The sequence below is a fragment of the Macrobrachium rosenbergii genome, chromosome 14 (genome assembly GCF_040412425.1).
Source record: "Macrobrachium rosenbergii isolate ZJJX-2024 chromosome 14, ASM4041242v1, whole genome shotgun sequence".
Taxonomy (NCBI): domain Eukaryota; kingdom Metazoa; phylum Arthropoda; class Malacostraca; order Decapoda; family Palaemonidae; genus Macrobrachium; species Macrobrachium rosenbergii.
In genome coordinates, this window is record NC_089754.1 from 23,623,178 (window position 1) to 23,648,763 (window position 25,586).

The 25,586-nt window shown below is 34.1% G+C and overlaps 2 protein-coding genes across 2 annotated transcripts in view; one reads left to right on the forward strand and one right to left on the reverse strand.

The window, feature by feature from the left end:
* LOC136845787 (transcription factor HES-4-like) overlaps positions 1-25,586 on the forward strand; it is a 213,312-nt gene that overhangs the window by 46,633 nt on the left and 141,093 nt on the right. The window lies entirely within an intron of this gene.
* Positions 13,521-23,274, reverse strand: LOC136845630 (salivary glue protein Sgs-3-like). The gene is made up of 6 exons (XM_067115787.1): positions 22,937-23,274; positions 19,458-20,195; positions 17,801-17,993; positions 16,985-17,102; positions 15,924-16,068; positions 13,521-13,549 (listed from the first exon to the last, which is right to left on the reverse strand). Exons 2-6 carry the CDS (start codon positions 20,143-20,145, stop codon positions 13,521-13,523), a joined length of 1,173 nt encoding a protein of 390 aa, XP_066971888.1. The 5' UTR covers positions 20,146-20,195; positions 22,937-23,274.

Consider the following 25,586-nt stretch of genomic DNA (forward strand, 5'->3'; position numbering starts at 1 on the left):
CGTAGCCGTGCTTTCATAGATACCCTTCTTCAGACCCTTCACTGGGATCCTTCTACCTTCTTTGCCTTTACCTTTTCTACGGTTCACCCCTTTTCTCATCCTACCATCATTTGTTCCATTCCCCAGGCTTCCACTGATCCTCCTAACCTTATTTTTGCCAAAAATTAATTTCAATTATCTCAGCTTGCAAACAGTTTCAAACTACTGCCAGTCTCTTAAGGTTTCTCATTACTACTTGTGATTAACACTGCAGTATATAACTTCCTTTCATTTATTTATGACTTAATATTTGTTTATGGTAGGAAATAGCAGTTCCTTTTTAACGTCACAAGAACATATCCAATGTCTGGAGGTACTGTGAATGTTCGTTCATGCACTTATATAAATCTGGAATTATAAGATTAAACTATAACATCTTCAAGCAGTGTTCAGTTTATGAACTCCTCCACCAAGTATGAGTATGAAAATTAAATAATCCATAAAGAAGTCCTAAGGTGCTAATAAATATATGCCGAACTTCTGAACATAATCAACAAATTTTCGATATTAAAGCTGAATTAACAGAAATATCACCGGGATTAACGTTCAGTTAACAAAAATATTATCGGTATTAACCAATCATAAGTAAAAAGAAATATGTTCAAGCTTGAGTGAGTGGCGATCTCTGGATTCCCGCCTCCTTATTATGGTCAATAAACTTTAATAACTTCCTTTCCACATCTACCATTGCAATTTGAAATGATCCCGGTCACGGAACACCAACGATGTCAATTAGTTAAGGGTGAGGGACATTTTTATTTTTACTTTTAGCGCAAGAAGAGGACAAAGTTAACACGGAGAATTAATTTGACAGATTTATAACTCCCACAGTTCATGCCACTGATGCAAGTGAGGAAAGTTAATGGAACACGGGTTGTATTACTCGTCTTGCTTTGATTTGGTTACCTTTTGAATTTTATATATATATACACACACACACACACACACATATATATATATATTAAAATATCAAAGATTAAATTCTTGTTTACACACTAAAGGTGAAACATCAATCAACAACTAAGGTTTTTATAATGTACTAGTTCAGAATTTGATATTACTGGGATGTGGTCCATCGAATCCTTTCTGTCAGAGTTTGACAACAAGGTCCTCATAACCAACATGATCAAAAGCCGCAATAAATTTAAGACCAGTCATAAAAACTTCACGACCAAAATCCAGCGATTACTGTGCAGTGCTGGAAGGAAGAGTATCACCATCACTGGGCTCTTGCGAGAGCCAAGCTGCAAACTTGGGAAAGATCCAAGGATGACGGGGGCATCATTTGCTGACATTTTACGTTATGAAAACACTGAATGTTCCTTTAGATGCTCTTAAGAGCAATTTTAAAACTACTTTTTATAATGCATGCCTTTAGATGTTTTGCCAACAGACGTTCAAAGACTTCAGAGAATGATGGGAGTTAAAGATACTACGCGGTGATTGGCGGGGTAGAACTACACAGCCGCATTTACCTAGTAGGGTATCATTACCAATCTCCAGCATTTACAAAATAAATAACTTTCTCAAGTGGTATGTGTGAATGCATTATATAAGGCAGTTGAAGAGAAGAATACATTGTGACAACTGTGCAGGTTTGAACTTGCGTCTCTGATGATTGGAGGTACAAACATCCACCATTGCCAGTCACAGAAGGAAACATTTGATGTGCACGTTCAAGCCCGAACGTGCATGCTACTGTATAACAAATTTCTGCTTTCCATATAAATTTTATTATATATTCCTTTTTGTCCTCTTGTTTGCGTCTCCGCAAAAAATTTAATGTTCATGGCATTAAGTTAACAATGCTGTCCTGTCAAGAAAGTTTAGAGACAGAGAGAGAGAGAATTTGTTTGCCATACATGAAGCTGATGTTTAAATTGTGAGCTAGGTTTTAAACATAATTGTAAGATTCCCAAACGATATGTATATATTTAATTGATTAAACATTATAAATTATATATATATATATATATATATATATATATGTGTGTGTGTGTGTGTGTATGTAATTGTAATAGCCTATCACAATTACATAATGTATCTGGTAAAAGTTATAGATTCTACACACACATATATATTATCTTCATATTATACTTTTGGTATTACAGTAAAAGACATTCATATATATATGTATGTATGTATATTATAATATATATATATATATATAATATAGACATCTGGCACTTAAATGATGAAAATTATAGATAAATTCTACATACACATATATATATATATTCATATTATACTATATATATATAGTAAAAGACATTATATATATATATATATATATATATATATATATATATATATATATATATATATATATTATATAGACACATATACGCACTTAAATGATGAAAAATTATAGATAAATTCACTGTATGTGCTTTATCTGCAACAACAAATCTGATATCTCTTTAGAGAAGAGGAAATGCATCATAAAACTGCTGTGTTTTTAACGTAAATCGATATTTTTCAAAAGCCTTATGAAAAAATAAGGTATAATTTGTCTGTAAATTCTGTATGTGAAAATCCCTGTTTTTATCAAAAAAACTTTCATTTGTAATTTCCTTCTTGCTCGATAAATATATACTGCACTGCTAATCCGTTTAAAGGTTAATTGCTTTCCTTTGATGACGACCGAATTTCATCCAACCAATGGGCTGATACCAGCGCTCTTCCAGCGAGCACCTCATAACTATCAGAGTTAATAACTGTATATCGATATCATAAGTCATATCTGACGCTACCGTTACTTGTAATTACACTGGAAATGATCACAGCAAAAAATCAGTAATTAGGTCTAATTATGTCTTAAAATTTCAAGGGAGGAGACTATGGGCGAGCAACATTGGCAGTTTTTTCTGGACTACTCTTTTTCAGAGAGAGAGAGAGAGAGAGAGAGAGAGAGAACAATTATCCTAATACTATGAAAGTTAATTATTTGGCCTCGATACTAAATAGAGTTTGGAGTCTTACAAAAAATATGTTGCAAAATTAAGGTCATGTTGTTGTTTTCCATTAAGGAATTGATTAAACTAAATTCGGAAATCGACTAGTACACTTGTTAAGGAAATTTCTGGCCGTCGTAAAAGGCGTCATCCAGAAAATGCCGAGGAAAAAAAAAAGAGACAGAAAATAAAAGGACCCTGGAAAGGAAACGGCAGTGGGGTTCGGTCGTCTAACTAATCGGGGTTGTTTTTGACGTGAGACCATTTGTCCCAATGTGGAATTATAACGATCACCGGAAATTTTAATACGTTTGAAGTATATTTTAAGAGGGTTTTGCTCTACCGTTCCTCGCCCCGCCCCCCTCTAGTTTTTTTTTATTGAAATGAAGAAGGAAAGAGTCAAAATTAATTTTTTTACGATAAACTTGATATTGGAGGTTGAGAATGAAACATCACAAAGAATTAAACCAATCTTACAGTAAAGACAACTGCCTATTCTCGATTAATTGCAAGAACCATGTACCCCACTTTATATACAGAGAAAATGAAACATAATGAATAAATTCATATATACAGTATATATATAAACAAATTATATATATATATATATATATATATATATATATATATATATATATATATATATATATATATATATATATATATATATATATATATATATATATATATATATACACACACACATGATATGAAACCACTTGGTAAAATGGGAAATAAATTTAAGCTCAGATATATCAAATCTACTCAAATAGGTCATCTTCCACTTTGCAGTCACTCTACAATTGTACCTAATTATCAAGTAGTTATTTAAATAAGAGAATCTTCACATAATACTCCTGAAAAAAGAGTATAAGAAAACTGCAGTCTAATCACGAGGCAGCAAAAGTTATGGTTCATTGGCGCGAAACGAACTCGATTATTTTTTTGCCTTCATTACACGGAAATCATCCAGTCTAGACCAGGTAATACGCTCCTAATACCAAAGTCACCTATAAATTCGAGGCTCGTTTCTTTCCACTTTTAGATTTCGTCCGTTTTTATATTGAAGCCACTGAGAAGGACATGATTGTTATAACCAGTCTCAGCCTTTTTCAATAAATGTCTATCAATGGATTCTTTTATCCTTATTTGTTTGCAGAGTTCATTTCCGTTGTCTTGAGATTCTTCCCCTTGCGCGTTTATCCTTTTGTTGTTGCATAAACGACATTATCTTAACGAAAAGATACGGGGAGAGAGAGAGAGAGAGAGAGAGAGAGAGAGAGAGAGAGAGAGAGAGAGAGAGAGAGAGAGAGATATTTTCTCCCGAGGGCCTTGCCCTTTGAGAAAAAGGATATATACATATCTATCATATATACATATACAGTATATGTGCATATATAAATATATGTATTTATATGGATAAATATATATATGTACATATATATATATATATATATATATATATATATATATATATATATATATATATATATATATATATATATATATATATATATATATATATATATACACACACGGTGTGTCTGTATAAAGGAACAAGACAGTCTTCACATACACTTTCAACCATTAGTGCTTTATGTATATTCAAAGAAAATTCTTCACTCACCCGTGCCTTATCCTTTATTATTGTTACTATTATTATGTAATGTAACTACACATGAATGTAAAATTAAGCCAAAAGGTTTATCAGCTATCTAGTTAAACTTCCAAGGAACATAATGACTATATGTGAAAAGAGAGAAAAACATTAAAAGTGGAATTGTAACTTATTTTGGTAATTATACTTTAAGTATTCAACATGTCTTGTGTACAATTGGCGCTACCATGTAAATAATTCGTATCTATAAGATTTCAATGTAAATTCTGTAGATTTCAAGGACTGATCGGTTCTCTCTCTCTCTCTCTGTCTCTCTCTCTCTCTGCTGACCCTGTATTTCCTTTTATCTTAGCTCTATAGGATTCATGTAAACAACTCAACAGGATGAATTCTAAAGCCAAGGTCAAACCAAGAACTATATTGCTAATAAAAAAGATAAGAAAATCATTAGGTCTAAACCTTTCGCAAGATTTATTATTCATTTTGAATTAGAAAAACAGACATATCTATTTATGTATCTCTACCATATATATATATATATATATATATATATATATATATATATATATATATATATATATATATATATATATATATATATATATATATATATATATATATATACATATTATATATATATATATGTGTGTGTGTGTGTGTATATGTGTGTGTGTGTTTATGACGCAAATAAAAGCAATAACATTTTATCCTAGTTATGCTCTTCACATGCATTTCTGTTCGTTAAACTTTGAGCAAAAAAAAATGGTTTCTTGCGAATGCTGTATTTTTTTATATGTTTTCTGTATTATTACTGTTTCTTTGTTGCAAAAGAGTGAGGGTGATTTAGGAAAACCCAGCCACTCTCGCAAAAGAACCTCTGTCTCCATCTCACTAGACAAACAATTATTGGACAATAGTTTTAATAATTGCTCTTAAGAGCTCTACAAGAGAACATTCAGTGTTTTCATAACGTAACTTATGTCAGCAAATGATGGCCCCACCTCCCCGCCTCTCATGTCTATAGATCTTCTCTCCGGCGCAGCCGTTGACGTCACAAGGTCGCCAGGGATATGAATCTAATAGATTCAACGCCTCTCGTCCTTTACGAGTGGAAAGGAAGTTTATGGCCAACCTTATGGGACTTGGACTTCACCCTCATTGCCTTATCTGCGGATGATTAGCTCTCTCTCTCTCTCTCTCTCTCTCTCTCTCTCTCTCTCTCTCTCAGTGTCGATGATGATTTTTGACTTAACGCCAGTACATTTTTCTTCTATTACTCTACAGTAGACTCCAACAGAGTTTCAGTGTCACAGACCGCTGTTTGTTCTTCAGATATTACTTTGGCAATGCTCCTAAGACCTTCTCAACTTCGACCCGGTTTGATCACTCGTGCATACCATTCATTCCAGAATGTAGAACTCTGTGTTCCTCCGTATTCCCCGAACCGCCTATTTACCTTTGTTTACGGTGGGTTTGCCATCTTCATAAATGAAATACATTTGTGCACTTTCTATACTGTGACCGAGGTTGATTTGGTAAATCGTAGCCTTCCGTATTATTCAAACTCAAGCTGACACACACATTCATAAACAATATATATATATGTATATATATATATATATATATATATATATATATATATATATATATATATATATATATATATATATATATATATATATTGTAAGTACATATGGCTTGTGCACGCATTTACCGTCCATATTCAAAACAAAATTGGCTAATACTGTAAAATACTTCCAAGTGCTTTAATCTTAAAAAATCTGAACTTTGGAGACCTGAGTTAACAAAGAATTTCTTATCGCTTCGAGGCGTCAATCAAGGAGCCCCCAAAATGCTTCCAAGACCCCCGAAGGCTGTGTAGCATTTACTTTCTTTCTCTGTCTCCTCCCTTCTTTGGATCGGGAGAGAAAGAGAGTGAGAGAGAGAGAGAGCCAATGACCCATGGTGATGGGAGGAGGGGCGTGTCCGCGGCATGCTAGCGATGGTATCAACTGCAAGTTGCGCATTAGTTCCTTTTGCCCGTCACGCGGCGTAGGGCCAGGCGCGCGTCACCTGTCTCACCTAACCGCTGTCCGTGAGGGCTAAAGTTCTTATCCCTTCAGCAGGGATCTTCGTCCTTCCTGCCCCTCACGTTCACCCAATGGTTGAGGGTCTCGCTTAATTTATGTGATTTTCGTCTCTACGCACTTGTGTGTCACTGATCCCGACAGGATACCACGTGGTAGTAACAGTGATTAAGGCGGAATGTTTCTTATCTCGGGGCGACTTCTGACGACTTGCATCTCGCCGGTATTGAAGGACAGTGCTGTTTGGTACCGCCGAATTGAAGTTTAATCTCTCAAAATATTTAACAGAACTTTTCAAGATTAGGCCTATGACGACAAGCTTAGAACGCTTTCTGTAGAATATGCTGAGCTGACAAAGGCTATTCCTGAAGGGCAAGAAAAGGACACCGAACACCCACCGTCCGAGGAAGGGCAGAGGCGGAGGAAGAAGAGGGAAGCGCAAGCGACAGAAGCTTATGATGACGTTTTAAAAATTCCCGCCAAAAGAGTGAGGCTAAGCACGAGCTGCCAGAGACGAAGGGCGACGACCCCCAGCCAAACAAGAGACAGCCGGGTTTCGTGTAATTGCAAAGGGCAGGTGAGGCAGAGGAGCTTTTGAATGCGGAGGGGCTGAAGGTGGCCCCAAGTGTGAAGGGAGTGAGATGCAACCAGATTGTATTGGAGGGGAGCTACGAGTTCAGTCTCGCTATCGCGTATTTCTTTTTATCGCCTATCCATCCTGAAAGCAGTATGGCTGGCTTCCTCAAAGCCCTCAGCAATATACAAGCATGTGACATGTGACGAAGGACGTTAATGAGGAGATGGCCACCTTACCGAAGCGGAAGCCTCGCATTGCCAGAAGATTTCCAAAACTTCATGCCATCGTAAGGGAGTTTTATATAACGATGACTGCATCAAAACAGTGCCTTAGGACAAAGGAAGAGGTTAGGGACCACAGTGGCGATAATGCCCAAGTTCAAGGACAAACTTCATTCGGCGCAGAAGAGGCGGGACTAATTGCATTTGTTAGCTTTTAATATAAACACACACACACACACACACACACACACACACACACACATACATATATATATATATATATATATATATATATATTTATACTGTATATGTATGTTATATATACTGTATATATGTGTATATATTTACATATGTATATATGTATTTTGTACATATATATATATATATATATATAATATATATATATATATATATATATATAATATATTATATATATATATATATATATACAATTATATATTATATATATATACATATATATATATATATATATATATATATATATATATATATATATATATAATTTCTCTGGAGAGGGGGTGGCTACAGAAGAATAAAAGACAGATTTCACTGTCACCTTCATACAGTACTTGAACGGCCAAGCTTGTACAGAAAATCAGCTGCTTCATACCTGTACACAAAAGGTTTATCAGCGGCACTTGGAACCCCCAATACACACACACACAGACACATTGTGCTATTCACTTCTGTCTTGCACGAACTCTCGCTCTTCATGGATATCAAATCCCTTCCTTTATGCACTCACGTCTTTCTTATCAAAATGGGCCTAGCAGATCTACACAATTTTTACTTTTTCACCTGTTCCCAGAGTCTTCCTGGGTCTACAGTACAAGGGATATCTCTTCCTAGCTATATCCTTTTCAGCTGTCCAAGATACAGTCACGTTTGGTTTCCTACACTTCCAAACACTGACCACTGACCTTTTTCTAGCAAATGCCAGTATATTAAGCCTTTTCTGCTGCAGATAAACAACAGTCTTCTGTTAAGTCTCTTCTCTTCTGCAGCATATTCATTCACATTGGAAACCCTTAGACTTGGAATGTATTTTTTTTATATATATATATATATATATATATATATATATATATATATATATATATATATATGGTATTTATAGTACATGTAACTCTTCGAGCACAAATATTTCTCTATAGAATTCTTATACCAGTTACATCCCTTTGCACAAATATTTCTCTATAGAATTCTTATGCTACCGAATGAAGTAAAAAAAAAAAAAAAAAGGAAATTGCTCCCAAATAAATGGCGTATCCCCTAAAAGGTTGTTGACTTTAGAAGAAAAACTTGAAAATACACTGCTACAGTTGATGGATGAGGAAAGTAACGAGACGAAAAGTAAATGCATTTTACGCAAACGTGAAGCAGGAACACAGAAGTATCATCAGTTAACGTCGAGTTGGGAACCCTTTCATATATTCTTTATCTTATGTAAAGGAATTTTCCTTCTAAGACTTCTGCAGCTCTTAAGAAGTTTTCGCTGTTCTTCCTCTTAGTAGTTTCCAAATGTCTAGTTAGTAGGCTGTCACGAGTAATGTGATAATAATGGTAATAATTTTGGTAACTGTGAATAATTATTATTAACATTATCATTATTGTTTTTGTTGTTACTAATGTTGTTATAGCACATGAATGGTGATTTAATCTCAAGAATCTCTCAGTGGAAAATACAAGACAAACTGGAGGATAATTTGCATTTTATTTCGCTTAAGAAAGTCTTCTAAGTTTCTTTATTATCAAACTCAGTAAATAATGATGACGTGGTTAATGCGTTCCCACCTGTAATGGAAATAGTCCTTCAGTATTTAATCTGTCAGGCGATGTTCACCAAATATTATGAAAAGGTATAACCAGATACGTAAAATCTAGACAATTTTTCATGAGGTGTACACGATTATTTAGATTAAAATACATATAAATACAGATCTGATAAAAAACTAATGAAAATATAGAATAAAATAGATTTTACACACAAATAAAGATTGCGCTCGAAGCATTAGCAAATTCCTCGTTGTAAAGCTGAATGTCTTACGCATCTTATTTCGTAGTTTGTCTTGGTGCATAAGGATGAGTATTTTGTTTTAATTTTTAGGTTAAATACCTTGAAATATTGATTATTCGCTCTTCGTCACATGAAATATCCAACCTCCAACACGCGATATTTCTCGAGGAATAAACATCTGCCTTTTCATTTTCTCATTACTCGGTTCATTGACTGCATCGGCGGTTGATATCTCATTAGCATTTTAATATCACCTAGAGGCTAAATCATCCCATGTCCAGTAATATACAGATGAATAACAAGAATTTATTCCCTCCAATTAAGGAATGGCGATGCGAACACGCTGTTGGTGTATGATATAAAACTTTTATGACCATAGATGTTCAGTCAAATTATGAATTAACCCTTTACGCTAGTTATTATTTTCTGTAAAGGATTTTACTATGCATTCCTATTTCACGAAGAGCTGCATTTTGTGATTTTATTATCGTCCTCTCTCTCTCTCTCTCTCTCTCTCTCTCTCTCTCTCTCTCTCTCTCTCTCTCTCTCTCTCTCTGTCTCTGTGTGTGTGTGTGTGTGTGTGTATGTGTTACAAGTACGGAGATATCAGATTTGCTTCTGCGAATGCAAAAGGTTTTATTATTATTATTATTATTATTATTATTATTATTATTATTATTATTATTATTATTATTATTAGATGACATCGTTTTATTTTCATCAGGCTTTAAAACGTAAAAGATTGACAATTGTTTTACACTCAAAGGAGCAACATTATTGCTGTGAAAAAAAAAATTACCTCATTCGGAAGTCAGTTATGGCCATGTTTATTACTGCTCCTTGCTTACCTGAGGGAGCTACAATGTTAACATCCGATTTGGGATGTAATGAATGAAATTTGGTGTTCAACCGTAAGTTTTTCGATATTACGCATTTTTATGAAGATGATTTGAAATTTCTTCGTCGTCATTCGCCAGTAAAGTCCACAACATACTTCACAATTCTTTTTTATAAATGTCAGTGGTTCTATGGGGAGATGGGCTAATATTAGATAAGTAAAAAAAATATTCATTTTACTCATTTATCTCTTACTTATCCATTCATTTTTTATTCATTAATTTTTTGACGAATCATGATTTACAATTATGTAATCCAATAATTTAAATCGTATACGGCCCGACCGTAGACTTCATGATTTCTTGTATACTGTATTGTACCTTCATAAAATTTAGTCTCATCTCCGTCAACGAATATTAAGAGAAGGTATATGTTAATTTCGCTTCTTGCAGATCATGGCAAATAATCGGATGTGGTAGATAAAAACAAGTTTTGGAGTTGGTAGGTTTATTTAGTCGTGAAAACTTCTTAGCTCCCATTGGTATTAGCTGAATCAATATACAACATAAATATTTGCGTTTTAATTCTCTATGAAATCATTCATTATTATACATTCTGGCTCATTTCTTATCTCATTCAAAAGATCCATGCAAAATAATAAGATTTGTTTATTTACACTCCTATGAAATAAAACTGATTTGACAGATATCGTATGAGGTACTGGGGCATGAAATTGTGTTTTTTATGATATTACTGTAATTTTCTTGACTCAGTTTTAGACAGAATACCGAAGCTAGTTATTGGCAGCAAAAACTACTAAATTGTCCTTAAGGAATCAACGTCTTACACCTCCAATCTGACTTCTTCATGGGATTCATTTTTATGATTAAATTAAGAAGCAATTGCACATATTCTGTGATACTCCCCATATACGTCTCAAATTTATAAATCTTTAAAAGAAACTTACGGCGTGTTCTATAAAAAGAAGAGAACTGATTCACCGAGAGTAAGTGTTGTAACTTACCTGCCCTTCAACTTTCAAGGATTTCACTTGCTTATTTGTATGAGGTAGTTTTATAACTATTTCTTACAGTATTTACCTTAACTCCTTCAAAAACATTTATGGCTATATTGAGTATGGTGATACGGCATGAAAATTAACAATTTGTTAATACACAACTTAGAATATTAAACAATCATTAGCTAGAAATGGGATGTTTTCTATAAGTCTTAAATGAAAATTACATAGTGTAAAGTTAAAGTTAGAGGTGATCCTTATTATCCGGCATATCAATCAAAGATGTCCGGATGACCAGGATAAAGGCACAATGAAAATACAGATTATCATAATTACATTTATAATAGTCGAAACGATCGTAATAACTACAACATCAATAATAACAATAATAACAGAAACTCGCCGCTGAGTGGAATCATAGCAAGATAGTTATGAGCTAGGAATGAAGATAATTCATGAAGCCAGAAACTCCTCTCTTTCAAGTCAACTGCATTAAAAACGAAGGCTCTGCCGTTTGAAATGACGAAAACGACAATAATAATAATAAGAATAACAACATCTATACAATTAATAATAATAATAAAATTCACAGGAGCAAAAAACAGACAATGCTTCATAAAATCCAAGTGACGTAAGAGCTGTGAATCGTCAGATTCCAGAGTCGCTTGGAAAATAGATCTGAAAAACTCTGCAAAAGATTATTGCACCCTCCGTAATTCGTATCTGACTTTTACGAAGTCCGCAGATTAATCGAACATTAGTTTTCAGATATTTATTATTATTATTTTTTTTTGAAAAGTGATTCTATTCGTCAATAATAGATAGATGGCTCATCAGCAGGTCGTTGACGATCCAGTGTTCCTATCAATCCAGTCCCGGTATGCCGGCACACGGGTGTAGACGCCTGGTTTATCACGCTGTGCACATCCCTCGCCGTAACTAACAACACCAATTTGCACCCAGCGGTTTGGGCATATTTGCGCTATGAGAGGTCCTCCGCTGTCACCCTGAGAAGATACGGAGAGGAGGCTTTTAGTATTGCAATAACTATAGATATAATCAGAAAAATGAAGATAGATGAGTGTATAGGCTGAGGTAAACTTGAAAAATATCGATTGGTATAACATCTGCAGTGTTACACTTCCAGATTTTGATGTAGAAAGAATATCTAAAAGCAAAAATTGATGAGAAAATTAGCCTGATGATAGACACCAATGGTATCTTAGTCGTCAAAGGACTGGATATGAATACTTAAAGATTAATATAAGACAATATGTTATATATATTTATATATAATATTTATATATATATATATTTATATACACACACACACACACACTTTATATTTATATATATATATATATATATATATATATATATATATATATATATATATATATATATATATATATATATATATATATATTTTATATGTATATATATATCTCTCAAATTATACACACACACACATATATATATATATATATATATATATATGAATATGAATATATATATATACATATATATATATATATATATATATATATATATATATATATATATATATATATATATATATATAAACACAAATACATAGATATGTAGATATCTATTGCCAGTAAGCCATTTCCCGAGATAGAGATTAGCTCCTGAGAAAAACAGAACAACAGCCGCTGCCATATTCGTCTTTAAACGGCGAGTCAGGAATGAACTTTTTATTCAGAACACTTTCACATCGTCAGCTGCCACGCACAATTACGTAGAACACTCTCTGACATGAGTATGGCATACGTGTGTAACGGGAGGTACCAGTAAATGCTGTCGACAAAAATGCGCATACTAATGTAACAAGCGTTGAAAACCTGAATAAAAATTCAAACACGAAGAAGACGGACAACAATTTCATAATCAATATCATTCCGGTACGTCCGCTATCAAACGATCGTTTTTCTTGTATTTCACTGTACCTTAAACATTCCCAAGAATTTTTAATATAATAACTATCTATACTGACCTGACAAGTATCCCTGTAGTTTGTAAGGGCACACAAAACCTTTGACGAGTCATCAGGAAGTATGGCTAAGCGAGCACACTGTGTCATTGGAATGACATCGTTCATGTTTTCCAGAAGTTATTTTCTGTAAGTGACCGTTGATCCCACTGGAGAGAATATCCAAAGACTTAATTGCGACTTTATATTTTATGTTTCTGAGATGCATGATTGAAGGCACAGTAGTACCGCAAACCGCTCCTAGAGTTCTTTTAGTAAAACAAAGTGCTAATATTTGGGCAGTTGCGTTACTCACATGGAGGACTCGTTTATTTATTGAGAAAGAGTTGGAATCCAAATATAGTTTATTCATGGAAGTTAATTTGACGTCAGTAGGACGTCATACCAAAAGTTTTAATTTAGGTGAGGAATTTACCATCCCCCAAAATTTTGCCTTTGAATTTTTACACGTAAAGATTGCAATCATCACTTCCTAACTATATCAACCCCGTGCCTTACTTGAACACAAATATCAAGTGCTTGTAACTGCTTAGATCAGTTTACTAAGAGAACTTTTTAGATCAGTTTACAAAGAGAACTTTTTAGATCAGTTTACTAAGAGAACTTTTTAGATCAGTTTACTAAAAAGCGCATACTTTTTAGATCAATTTTACTAAGAGAACTGCTTAGATCAGTTTACTAAGAGAACTTTTTAGATCAGTTTACAAGAGAACTTTTAGATCAGTTTCTAAGAGAACTTTTTTGATCAGTTTACTAATAAGAACTTTTAGATCAGTTTACTAAGAGAACTTTTAGATCAGTTTACTAAGAGAACTTTTTAGATCAGTTTACTAAGAGAACTTTTTAGATCAGTTTACTAAGAGAACTTTTTATTTCAGTTTCCTAAGATGCATGATTGAACTTTTTTGATCAGTTTACTAAAGAGAAGTTTTTTAGATCAGTTTACTAAGAGAATCTTTTAGATTCAGTTTACTAAGAGAATTTTTTAGATCAGTTTACTCCCCAAAAGAGAATTTTTTAGATCAGTTTCCTAAGAGAACTTTTTTGATCAGTTTACTAAGAGAACTTTTAGATCAGTTTACTAAGAGAACTTTTTAGATCAGTTTACTAAGAGAACTTTTTAGATCAGTTTACTAAGAGAAGTTTTTTAGATCAGTTTACTAAGAGAACTTTTTAGATCAGTTTACTAAGAGAACTTTTTAGATCAGTTTACTAAGAGAACTTTTTTGATCAGTTTACTAAGAGAACTTTTTAGATCAGTTTACTAAGGGAACTTTTTAGATCAGTTTACTAAGAGAACTTTTTTAGATCAGTTTACTAAGAGAACTTTTAGATCAGTTTACTAAGAGAACTTTTTAGATCAGTTTACTAAGAGAACTTTTTAGATCAGTTTACTAAGAGAACTTTTTAGATCAGTTTCCTAAGAGAACTTTTTAGATCAGTTTACTAAGAGAACTTTTTAGATCAGTTTCCTAAGAGAACTTTTTAGATCAGTTTACTAAGAGAACTTTTTAGATCAGTTTACTAAGAGAACTTTTTAGATCAGTTTACTAAGAGAACTTTTTAGATCAGTTTACTAAGAGAACTTTTTAGATCAGTTTACTAAGAGAACTTTTTAGATCAGTTTACTAAGAGAACTTTTTAGATCAGTTTACTAAGAGAACTTTTAGATCAGTTTACTAAGAGAACTTTTTAGATCAGTTTACTAAGAGAACTTTTAGATCAGTTTACTAAGAGAACCCTGAGAGCGCTCAGCGGTACTGCGGAAGTGAAAAATCGATCGGTTCCACGTCTTGAAAGTACATGCTCGTGTTGGATCTAAACTGTCCGGTTGAGAGTATGGTGTAAAACTTCAGTTATCAACAGGAGCAGCTGCGATATCACTGCAGTCATTCATTCATGCACTTATGCCAATGAATGACCGCAGTGATATCGCAGCTGCTGCTGTTGATAACTGAAGAATAATTCATACCTTGATATTCAAAATATTCTTAGATTAAAATTTCCCATAAAACTTGAATTCCCATATTTCTACACTTATCAAGTTATCACTTTGATTGACGATGCTCAAATAACAGTTTATCACCCAAGTTTTGCCACTACCATGTAAAAAACCTTAAGGTTTTGAGATGGCAAACGTCCTGACAAAGTTTGAAATTTTTATGTATTTGGGACTTTACCGAGGAAATGTTGCATTCTTGATTTCTCAGGTTGCAACTTTGGCAATACGGCCCGAAGGTCCCTAGATAGAGTGGCCCTAAAGCTACTCCTGTTAATTACTCAATTGGGACGATGCTATGTAATGTATGATGAGCTATTACTCCTGTAGAAACAATAAAAATGGATTCAAAAGGGGATAGGTTTCTCAGCATGGAACGTCAATAGTTCGATTCCTCCCAGAACTTGAATGATGAGAGTATCTGTTATTATTATTATTATTTTTTTTTTTTTGCTTATTGCCTAAAATCGTTTGTTCTCTACCTCTGTAAGCAACAAGTGGAGAGCACACACGTGTTTACTTACAGTATGACGTTGTTCCCCAACCGGTCGCCACTGCTTTAATCCCGTCGATGATGTCGGATTCCTGTGCTAAACAGATGGGCCGGATTGCACTATTTGATTCATAGTTGAGATCAGCTGGGAGCTCAATGAGGCCGATGTCATTGGCCTTCAAAGAATAATAAAAAAAAACAGTAAGCAAATTAACTGTTTCTCTCTCTCTCTCTCTCTCTCTCTCTCTCTCTCTCTCTCTCTCTTCTCATAAAGCATATTAACAGTTTTCTAAGTAGATATTTAAAACATGGCGAAATTTCTCAGAACTCGAACTAAAGCAGTGAAACACTGATGTATGCTTAAGTATATGAAGTCGTGGCATATGGCTTTATTTCTTACATTTACGTTAATATGACGTTTTTAATATTTTTATTACGACTTTCTCTTTCAAGTCTCTCACAAGTGTTCTCAAATTAACTTCCTATAACTTTTCTTTTAGCATTTCTTACTTTTATTTTAATGAACAATTATGGAATTTGACACTGAAGAATCAGATAATTAGTTATGAATAGTCAAACTCTTTAACGATATGGTAAAACAAACAAGGGAAATAAAAAAGAAGTGTGTATACATTTCTTCGAAGGAAAACAGCTGAGCTGTATAGGTGTGTGTCGTACCGTATTTAGTTTTTGTCACCTCTTTAAAGTATGTAAGGCAAAGAAAAGAAAAGGTATGATTGTGTTGCCACCCAGACTGACAAGTAATTACTGTATTTAGTTTGTGCAAGAGGCTATCTGGACTCGGCTTGATTAGCATAAACAAGCACCTGAAAAGGAGGCAGAAAGGGGCCAAGAAATCTTACTGCTGGACTGAGTACCGTGACGTGACGTAAGAGAAAATGTAGTGTGATGTACGAGTATATGTTAAATTGACATAATGTTTGAAGAAGGCTTAGCTGTACTAAATATTTCGAAGTGGTCTAACGTTAAACATGAGAATTTTATAGAATCTAGAACAGGGAAAGACACTAACAAAGTAGAATTTCAATATCTACATCGAAGTTCACTCATAAGCACAAACACTTTACTTACTTGTGTGAATGTATCATAGTTTTCGTGAACAATAAATCCTCTTGCTCTCACTACTGTCATCGAATAGATATCAATACTTCCATAACCAACTTCGATGTCACTTTGCCCTGCTTTCCTCCTGCCGATATAGGACTCTGTGTTAAAATCGGTAATGTTTTGGAGATAAGACACGTGGTGAAGTTGAAAGATTTTCATGGATTTGATGCAGTTATTTTAGACAGTCTACTAAGATTAAATGCAAGTTTGAATGACGTAAGTCATTCTGTTCAGTTTACACATTTTCAAATTAAACAGCTTAATCAAGAAATCATTTTTACTACTATATATAAGAGTAGGGTGTGGTCATTTTGCTATATGAGGAGATGAGGAGTTAGGGTTTTTCATTTTACACCAAAAATTACGTGTTTCATAAATACATATTTTTTTTCGGCCAACATTTCGAATACATAAAAAAGGCAGGATAATTCAGAAACCATGCAGCGGTCTCTTTAAAGTTCATGCTAAGGTCATATCCATGAAGGTATTTTTGATAATGTTAAGCCAAGTCCTGGATCCAGTTTTATATAATTCTTGTTGTTATTGAACTAATCCAACCGAAGCTTTTCGGTAACAGTCTGGGAATTCTTTAAGTTCTGTTTCTAGGTCACTATGCGCATCAGTTAATGAGTGAAACTTGAAAGTCTGTTTCTGATCCGTGCCTCAAAGTTACGATCACGATTAAAACCATATTCACAGCTTTAATCGTTAGTGCTGGTGCTCGTGATTTCTGCTGCCAGCAATGGGAGAGACAGTGTACAAAAGACAGAACAAACGTACCCAGAAGTGTCATAAAAGCAATGAGCGGCAGTGAGAATCCACCTCTTCTTGATGATTGAACCACCACATAGATATCTGCGGCCTAATATAGTTGGGTAAACAATCACTTGGTGTGGATATTCGTTTTCCGACGCTGCGTCTCCATTGACGATTCTCATTCCAGTGACGCTGATCGTGGTCGCCCCACAGCCAGCTAATTCAAAAGAAAGCTGATTCAGGTTTTAAGAAATAAGTGGTAACAGCTTAGAAAGTATAATAGTGTAACCGCATGTTTAAATGCATATATTAAACATCTAGTGTTGGTAAGGCGATTGGTAAGTTTGCGTGGACTACTGACTATGTGAATTATAAGAAGCATTTTCAAACTAACGCTAATCCACTACGTTCAAACATCATTCATGTAGGCCGCTCTTCTATCCTTCAAACTCTTTAACCCTTCTAAATTCACCAAACCAGGATTCAGGCCCCTCAGACACAATCACTTCATCAACATCTTTCGTTCCACGAGCCATTTATCAATGACCTTTTTCTGAATTCACGTCCCGAAAGTACAACCTCTATGCTTCTAAATTCTCCCTGTACCCCAGCCTTGTTTGCTTTTTTTTTTTTTTTTTTTTTTTTTTGTCCCAAATTTGTCCTTGACTTTCTGGCTTTGCTTCCAGTATGTTGCTACATAACTGTCTCCTTTTTTTTTCCCGCAGCTCCACGTCAAATAACCTCCCATTTTCCTTCACTAATCCTCTAATATCATCACCCTACCTCTTAATGCTGTTATTCCGTCTTCTTGGGTCTCTCATGACGTCACCCGTGAATTGTACATACACCTCATAAAATTCCACTCAACGTGTCTGTAACCTTAATTTATATCTCAACCAGTGATATACCAGTCTCCCTTATTTCTTTTCAAATGCACTTGATTAAAATATAGCTAAGTTCTAAATCCCTCCTCCACAATTATTTTTTCTCCTCTAATTTTTGCTTTGAAAGCATAGTGATCAGAGATACCTGTAGACATACCTCTTCCCAACATTAAATACATCAACTTGATCTTCTGTCTAATCTGTACTAACATAAAGTAACAAACTCTTTTCCTTGTCAATTTGATTTCCCAAGTCTAAATGTGAATATTTTATTTACAAACCCCAACTTGCCAACAATTAAGCTCATTTCTGAACACATGTCACAAGAAATTGTATATTTTATCAACTGTTAATCTATTTTTCTTTAATCTACATATTTGTTTAAAATATCTGTTGCAGTCTCAGATTATATAATATATATATATATATATATATATATATATATATATATATATATATATATATATATATATATATATATATATATATATATATAATATATATATACATTATATATATACAATATATACATATATATATCTATATATACATATATATATTCACAGAGTAACAAATAAATAGCCTCAAACCTATATAAAGCTATGAATAGCATATCCGTAAAAGTCACTTATTAGAAGTTAATGCTCTCATTTATTTACTGCTTCAACCCATCCCTCTGCATTCGAGTTAGGCAGCTAATAATTCCAAGTCAGAGAACGATTTCCAGCATGAAATATGAATGAAATATTCATGAACTGAATTAATACAAGCATCACAGAAAGACATATCATACTTACGGCAATAAGCTCGAATAGCATCACAACCTGGGGTAGTCGTTGTGGTTGAGCTTGTTGTGGTGTTAGTGGGTGTCGTAGTTGTTATTGGGCTTGTAGCAGTGGTGGTTGTAGGCAACGGAGATGTCGTAACTGGAACAGTTGTCTCTAACGTCGTTGTTGTTGTGGGTGGAACGGTTGTTCTGGTGCTAGTTGTCGTTTCTTGTGTAGTTGTTACGACCTTTGTCGTATTTGTCACTGGAGCACTTATAGTGATTTCAGTGGACGTTGTTACTGGAACTCTCGTTGTGGTTTTAGTGGTCGTTGTCACTGGAACACTTGTTGTGGCTTCTGTGGACGCTGTTACTGGAACACTTGTGTTGTCAAGTATCATTGCTGTCGGAGTAGATGTCATTGCTTTATCTGTAGTTGATACTGCAGCATTTGACGTGGCTGCGATTGATGTCGGTACTGGACCAGTTGCGTTTTTAGAGGTCGTTGTTACTGAATTATTTGCTATGACTTTATCTGAAGTTGTTGAGTTTTCAAATGACGGCGGTACAGGAGCACTTATTGTGATATTGGCTGTAGTTATTACGGGAGTCACTATTATAATATTGGCTGCAGTTATTACAGGAGCCGTTGTTGTGATATTGGCCGCAGTTATTGCAGTAACAGTTGTTGTGATATTTCCTTCTTTTATTGGTCCCATTGTAGCTGTTGAATTTTGTGCAGTTATTCCTGTTGTGGTTACATCTGAAGCTGTTGGGGAAACAACGTTTTATCAAAAATCTGTAAAATAATTTTCTGTAAAGCACTCTGGAAAAAAAGTATCATATATATTGATAGTATTATCAATTCCAAAAAGTTACGCTGTTTTGATTTTCTACCAAATATTATCATTGAAAACAATATTTCACAAATTCTTTCCTTCCATTGGTAAAATATTAGCCGAAAAATTTTTTTAGAGGGGGAGGAAAAGTAGACCTGTGTATGTTGTAGCTTTAAGTAAGCATATAGTGTAAAGTAATTAAAAACATGTTACAGAGATCGACACACGGATAGGACTGATTAATTACTTTTTTCCACATTACATGAAGATTCTAGCAAATGATATCAGTCACCGTGTATCAAAACAAAAACAGAGCTCGACAATATTCTTTGAATTCGTAACATTATGATGAACCTACGTCCTTACATAAGAAATTTCTTTATACCAGGGAATATTCTTACGGTAAGAATGTAGCTCAATGTTTGTTAAATGATTTTACAGTTCCACCTTCTTTAGAACCAATATACCATTGTTCGCATTGCTCCCATTATTCTGGGGTCCTGGACAGTGCACAGACAGGGACTGAAATTTTTAAAGGAAGGTACAATACTCGAAAACTGAAGTTCAGACGTAATGTCGAGTCACGAGGTTTCTTTCTGTCCAGTAATAATAATAATTAACAATATTATTATTTAATAAAAAAATAAATAGTCTGTCGAAGGCTGAGTACATTTTCCCATAGTCTTACGTCTCTTGTCTCTCATTCTGTCCATGGGCTGTGAAGGATGATATAATGATAGCGTAGATTATGAGATTTATGTTCATATTATTTATAAACCATTCTTCAGATTCAAAATTCATATTTTATAAACAAAAAAATCATAATTATCTTTTGGAAGAATGATAGCTGGTCTACACCAGCAGATTTATATTAGAAATATTACTCAAGTTAACAAGTTAAAGATTAATGAGTTAACCTTTCTTGAGGACATTAAATAGATACCTGTGGCATTATTATTATTATTATTATTATTATTATTATTATTATAATGATATTGCAATTAAGCATATCATCAAACGAGTTGGCTTGCAAACAAGCTTCCATAAAATAGTATATCCATATTAAAGAAAGAAAGGAGAAGTAACATTGAAAAACAAACACAAATCAGTAACATAAACCAATGGTCCATGGCTCTTCAAAGTAGGAAAGCAACCTAACGGAAACTTATGAACGCCAGCATCAAAAATATTGCCAAAAAGACCGTTCCACAGTGTGACCGTTGAGGGAACAAAAGATCTTTGGCATTGAGCAGTGTGACATCGTGGCACGTCAGAGTATGGATGAAGATGATCTTAATAGAAAGTAACATCCACTAGTTTTTCAGGCGTAACAAAAAGTGGATGTTCTTTGTTGAATTGAGACTATGGAGAATGGCCGAGCAGCTATGTTCCACATATCGTCTAAATCTAAATTGGAAACCACCACTCTGCTTTTATAAGAGATAAGGACTCCGTGAGGCTGCCTATAACTAGTCAAGCGAACGATATTTTAATAACCACAGAACAGAAGCCTGAGGCTTGTAGTTCTGATACAATCGTTTCTGTAGATACAATACTCAGCCTCCTGGCAGTATGAGATCATTTATTTTCCAAGTTTATCATTTAACACACTTTTTGGTGATCATCTCCAGTTTTCTGCTAAGCAAGCAGTAAAATAATTTCACATTTAAGGAGGGAGCAAATTGTAACAAGGGCATCAGCAGCTGAAAATTGTACCTTTTCTCGAAACTAGCAGTCATCACTGGTAAAGATGAAAAACACCAAAGATCCACGTAGATGCACAGATATTCCATTTTATCTGTTACAGATAAACTCTCTCTCTCTCTCTTTCTCTCTCTCTCTCTCTCTCTCTCTCTCTCTCTCTCTCTCTCTCTCTCTCTCTCTCATTTAGGCGATCATTTACAGTTGGCGCTATTGCCATACGCCGACATTGTATTTAATGTGGTGGAGCACAAAAACACGCTTTATAAATCATAGAATAAATTATAATGCATAGTAACTTGCACTTTCATTTTGAATAATTCGGACATTATTAGATTCCCGCGTAAAATAAATGCGAATAGAAATTGATTCAGAAAATATCTTTCCTTGGCGAGTCGACGCTACGCAAATTCGAACGAAGACATCCAGTATCGAATTAAGGATTAAGAATTACTTTTTTACTCTCAGATTTTCGATTCGCTGCGTCTGCTAGTCCTTCTCGAAGCACAACTTACAGTTTAAATGAGATATGCCGAAGTAGGAGTTGCGTATTTACAAAGCAGGAAATTAGGCATGTGAGTGTGTGCATTTTAATTTATGTCGATTCAACACTTCCACCAAAGGTGCTCGTGCTCGTTGTCAGAGGGTGCCCAAGCTTTGACATGAAGGAAGAATAAAGGATTTTTCAAATAATTCTGTCAATAAATTTGAAAGCGACGAAGATAAAGGAAAAGAATTGATCAACAGTAAACGTCAAAATGAAGAAACTGGGTGAAAAGATATCACATCATTTGAAAAAAAGCCTTAAATGTTGAAACGTCAGCGTTAATATTTAAAGAAAGCGCGGTATTATTCCCCATACATAAAAAATCTGCCACCTCTGCCACCATAAACCTAAAAAGCAGTGAATTTTGTAATAGTATTACTATAAAATACCAACCTTTCCTTGAATCAGTGGCGGTTCACTTACCTTTAAAAAAAGTTGTGTGTGTGTGTGTGTGTGGAAAGAGACATATTGTTGTTATTTATACAGAGAAACTAAATTATCATCCTTTTTGTCTGGAGACCTTTCAGCCACAATCCAGGAAAAAAAGAGATCTTTTGAAGAACATTGTTGTAGTCCTCGCCGTAGCCAGGTGCTAGGTCACACGCGTACATTCCTGAAAAGAACACTAAATACAGCGATTACATATGAACACGAAGTTTAGAGTTATATGTTTTTCTTAATGAAAATTTATGTAGTAAAACACTTTCCAAAAAATTTGCAGTGTGTTGATGAATATTTATGGCGAGTTACAGTACATTTGTAGCTGACTGATTGCTTAATTAAGCGTTCGGATGATAAACTGATACCACGACAACTAAGGTCAATGTACATATATATATATATATATATATATATATATATATATATATATATATATATATATATATATATATATATATATATATATATATATATATATATATATATATATATATATATATATATATATATATATATATATATATATATTTATAAAGTGGACATGAATGAGAAAGTAAAAGAGTGCTTCTGGGAGAGTCAGAATCTGCATCGCTGGGTTTGAAGAATATTGGTTACTCAAATTACGCTTTAATTACTGAATTATTTCATGAATAAAACATCGTTTTACTATGTTTTAAATATATTATTCCTAAAATGAATGTTATGCTCACAAACAGCAACAAAACAATTCAAAAAGTTTTCATAGCACGTGTCCTGAACATCTGTTGTGAACAAAGCCTATCTATCCGGATGAATCACCCAGCAGTACTAGTTCTGATATGTTTATCTTTCATTTTTTATTTGTAGTTGACTTTATACCTACACCGACGTTGAAAATGAATAAAAAAATCAGTTCATAATCCATATGAATTCCTGCTCACGAGGCTAGGTACAACCACATATAGGCTATACTTTTCTAGCTATGCCGGCGGTCGGCCTACCTTCAGCAGAATGCAGAACTAGGAAGTCCTTTCCCGCCTGTTCCACTGACAGAGTAAGCCAGGTGTTACATCACTTGCTTTGGAAATTATCATCCCCCATTTCTCTTTTGGACAGAATTCCTGTGGGGAAAAAATATACGTTTTATAAATTTTTTTATTTGGTTTTACTTAATGTTGTAGGTTATCACTGAAGAAAAATTAATAATGCCAAATTTGCTTACAATATAATGATGAGACTGCAGAACATAGAGAGAAGTTGTCTATAACCGTGCAAAATTATTTTTCATTAGGACCATGCAGGGAATTTCATTTATCAGCATGGATATTTACGTTAAGTAGTGCTTTAACACCGAAGATAGACTATTTCTTTACTTTCAGCGAAAAAAAAAAAATGAAGATCATTAGTGCCACTTTCAGCATAATCACGGAAAAGTAACCACCTCCAAATTATTCACGTACTCTTTCAAAATTTATGTCCATTATGCTAATTTAATGTAAAGTCTTTTTCGGCAGTTTGCTGTGAAATACTCATTAAGGTAGTAAATCGCTCGTGGTGATTTGTCCAAAACGGTACATAATAATCAGTGAGCAATGTTAGTTATAAGAAACAGCTATATAAAAGTAGCAAATGTACACACATACACACATTTTAAACAATGTCTTCTTCTAAAAGCTGCTGAATTATAAGCATTTGTTGTAATGCCCGTGCATTGCTTAAATGAAACATCAAGTTTATAGTTGACACGGTACTAATTTAAATTGAATCAATAAATCATACTGTCATTATCTGGGTCAGTTATGAGGACACCTCCATAACTTTGGAAATTGTAAAGAAATCCAAAAAGTAAGGCTTATTTTAAATCATTCCAGTATGCAAAGGAAGAATGATGATAGAAATTGATGATTATTACATTAGCTACCGCAATCTAAAAAAATACAGAAAATAATGACTAAAACTAGGAGCAATTGAACACTGGCATCTGATTATGTGTATTTATAATGAGCTGCTCTGATCGAAAACTGATGAGAAGTCTTATACTGAGAACATCACTCCTTTATCACATTCAGGCTTCCAAACATTTGGTGCTCGCAAGCGCGATAGTAATCAGTAAGCTGGGAATCACGGCTGCAATTTCAAAAAATTAATATAAATCTACCTGTTGTTTGAAATTGCAGCCGTGATTCCCAGCTTACTGATTACTATCGCGCGCTTGCGAGCACCAAATGTTTGGAAGCCTGAATGTGATAAAGAAGTGATGTTCTCAGTATAAGACTGCTCATCAGTTATCGATCAGAACAGCTCATTATAAACACATAATCAGATGCCAGTGTTCAATTTTGCAAGAAAGACCTCTGTGTGACAGTCGTTTTCTGTAATCAAAACATCGCGAGATAACCTGACACATAGGCTACTGTCAGTTTTTCTTGCGGCATGGCTAACACCTCGGAAAGCTAAAAGAAAGCCCCTTCCAAAGACTAGATTATGATTTTGGCGACAATTAGAATGTTTCCGGGTCCTCTAAAAGGCTAGAGGAAGAGCGATTTCAAGCCACTTTCAATAATAACTCCCTAATTACAACCACTTTATATGGTCTCTAACCAATTTAGGTAATGTATTTGGTACGGAAGACAATCAAACAAAACCACCGTAA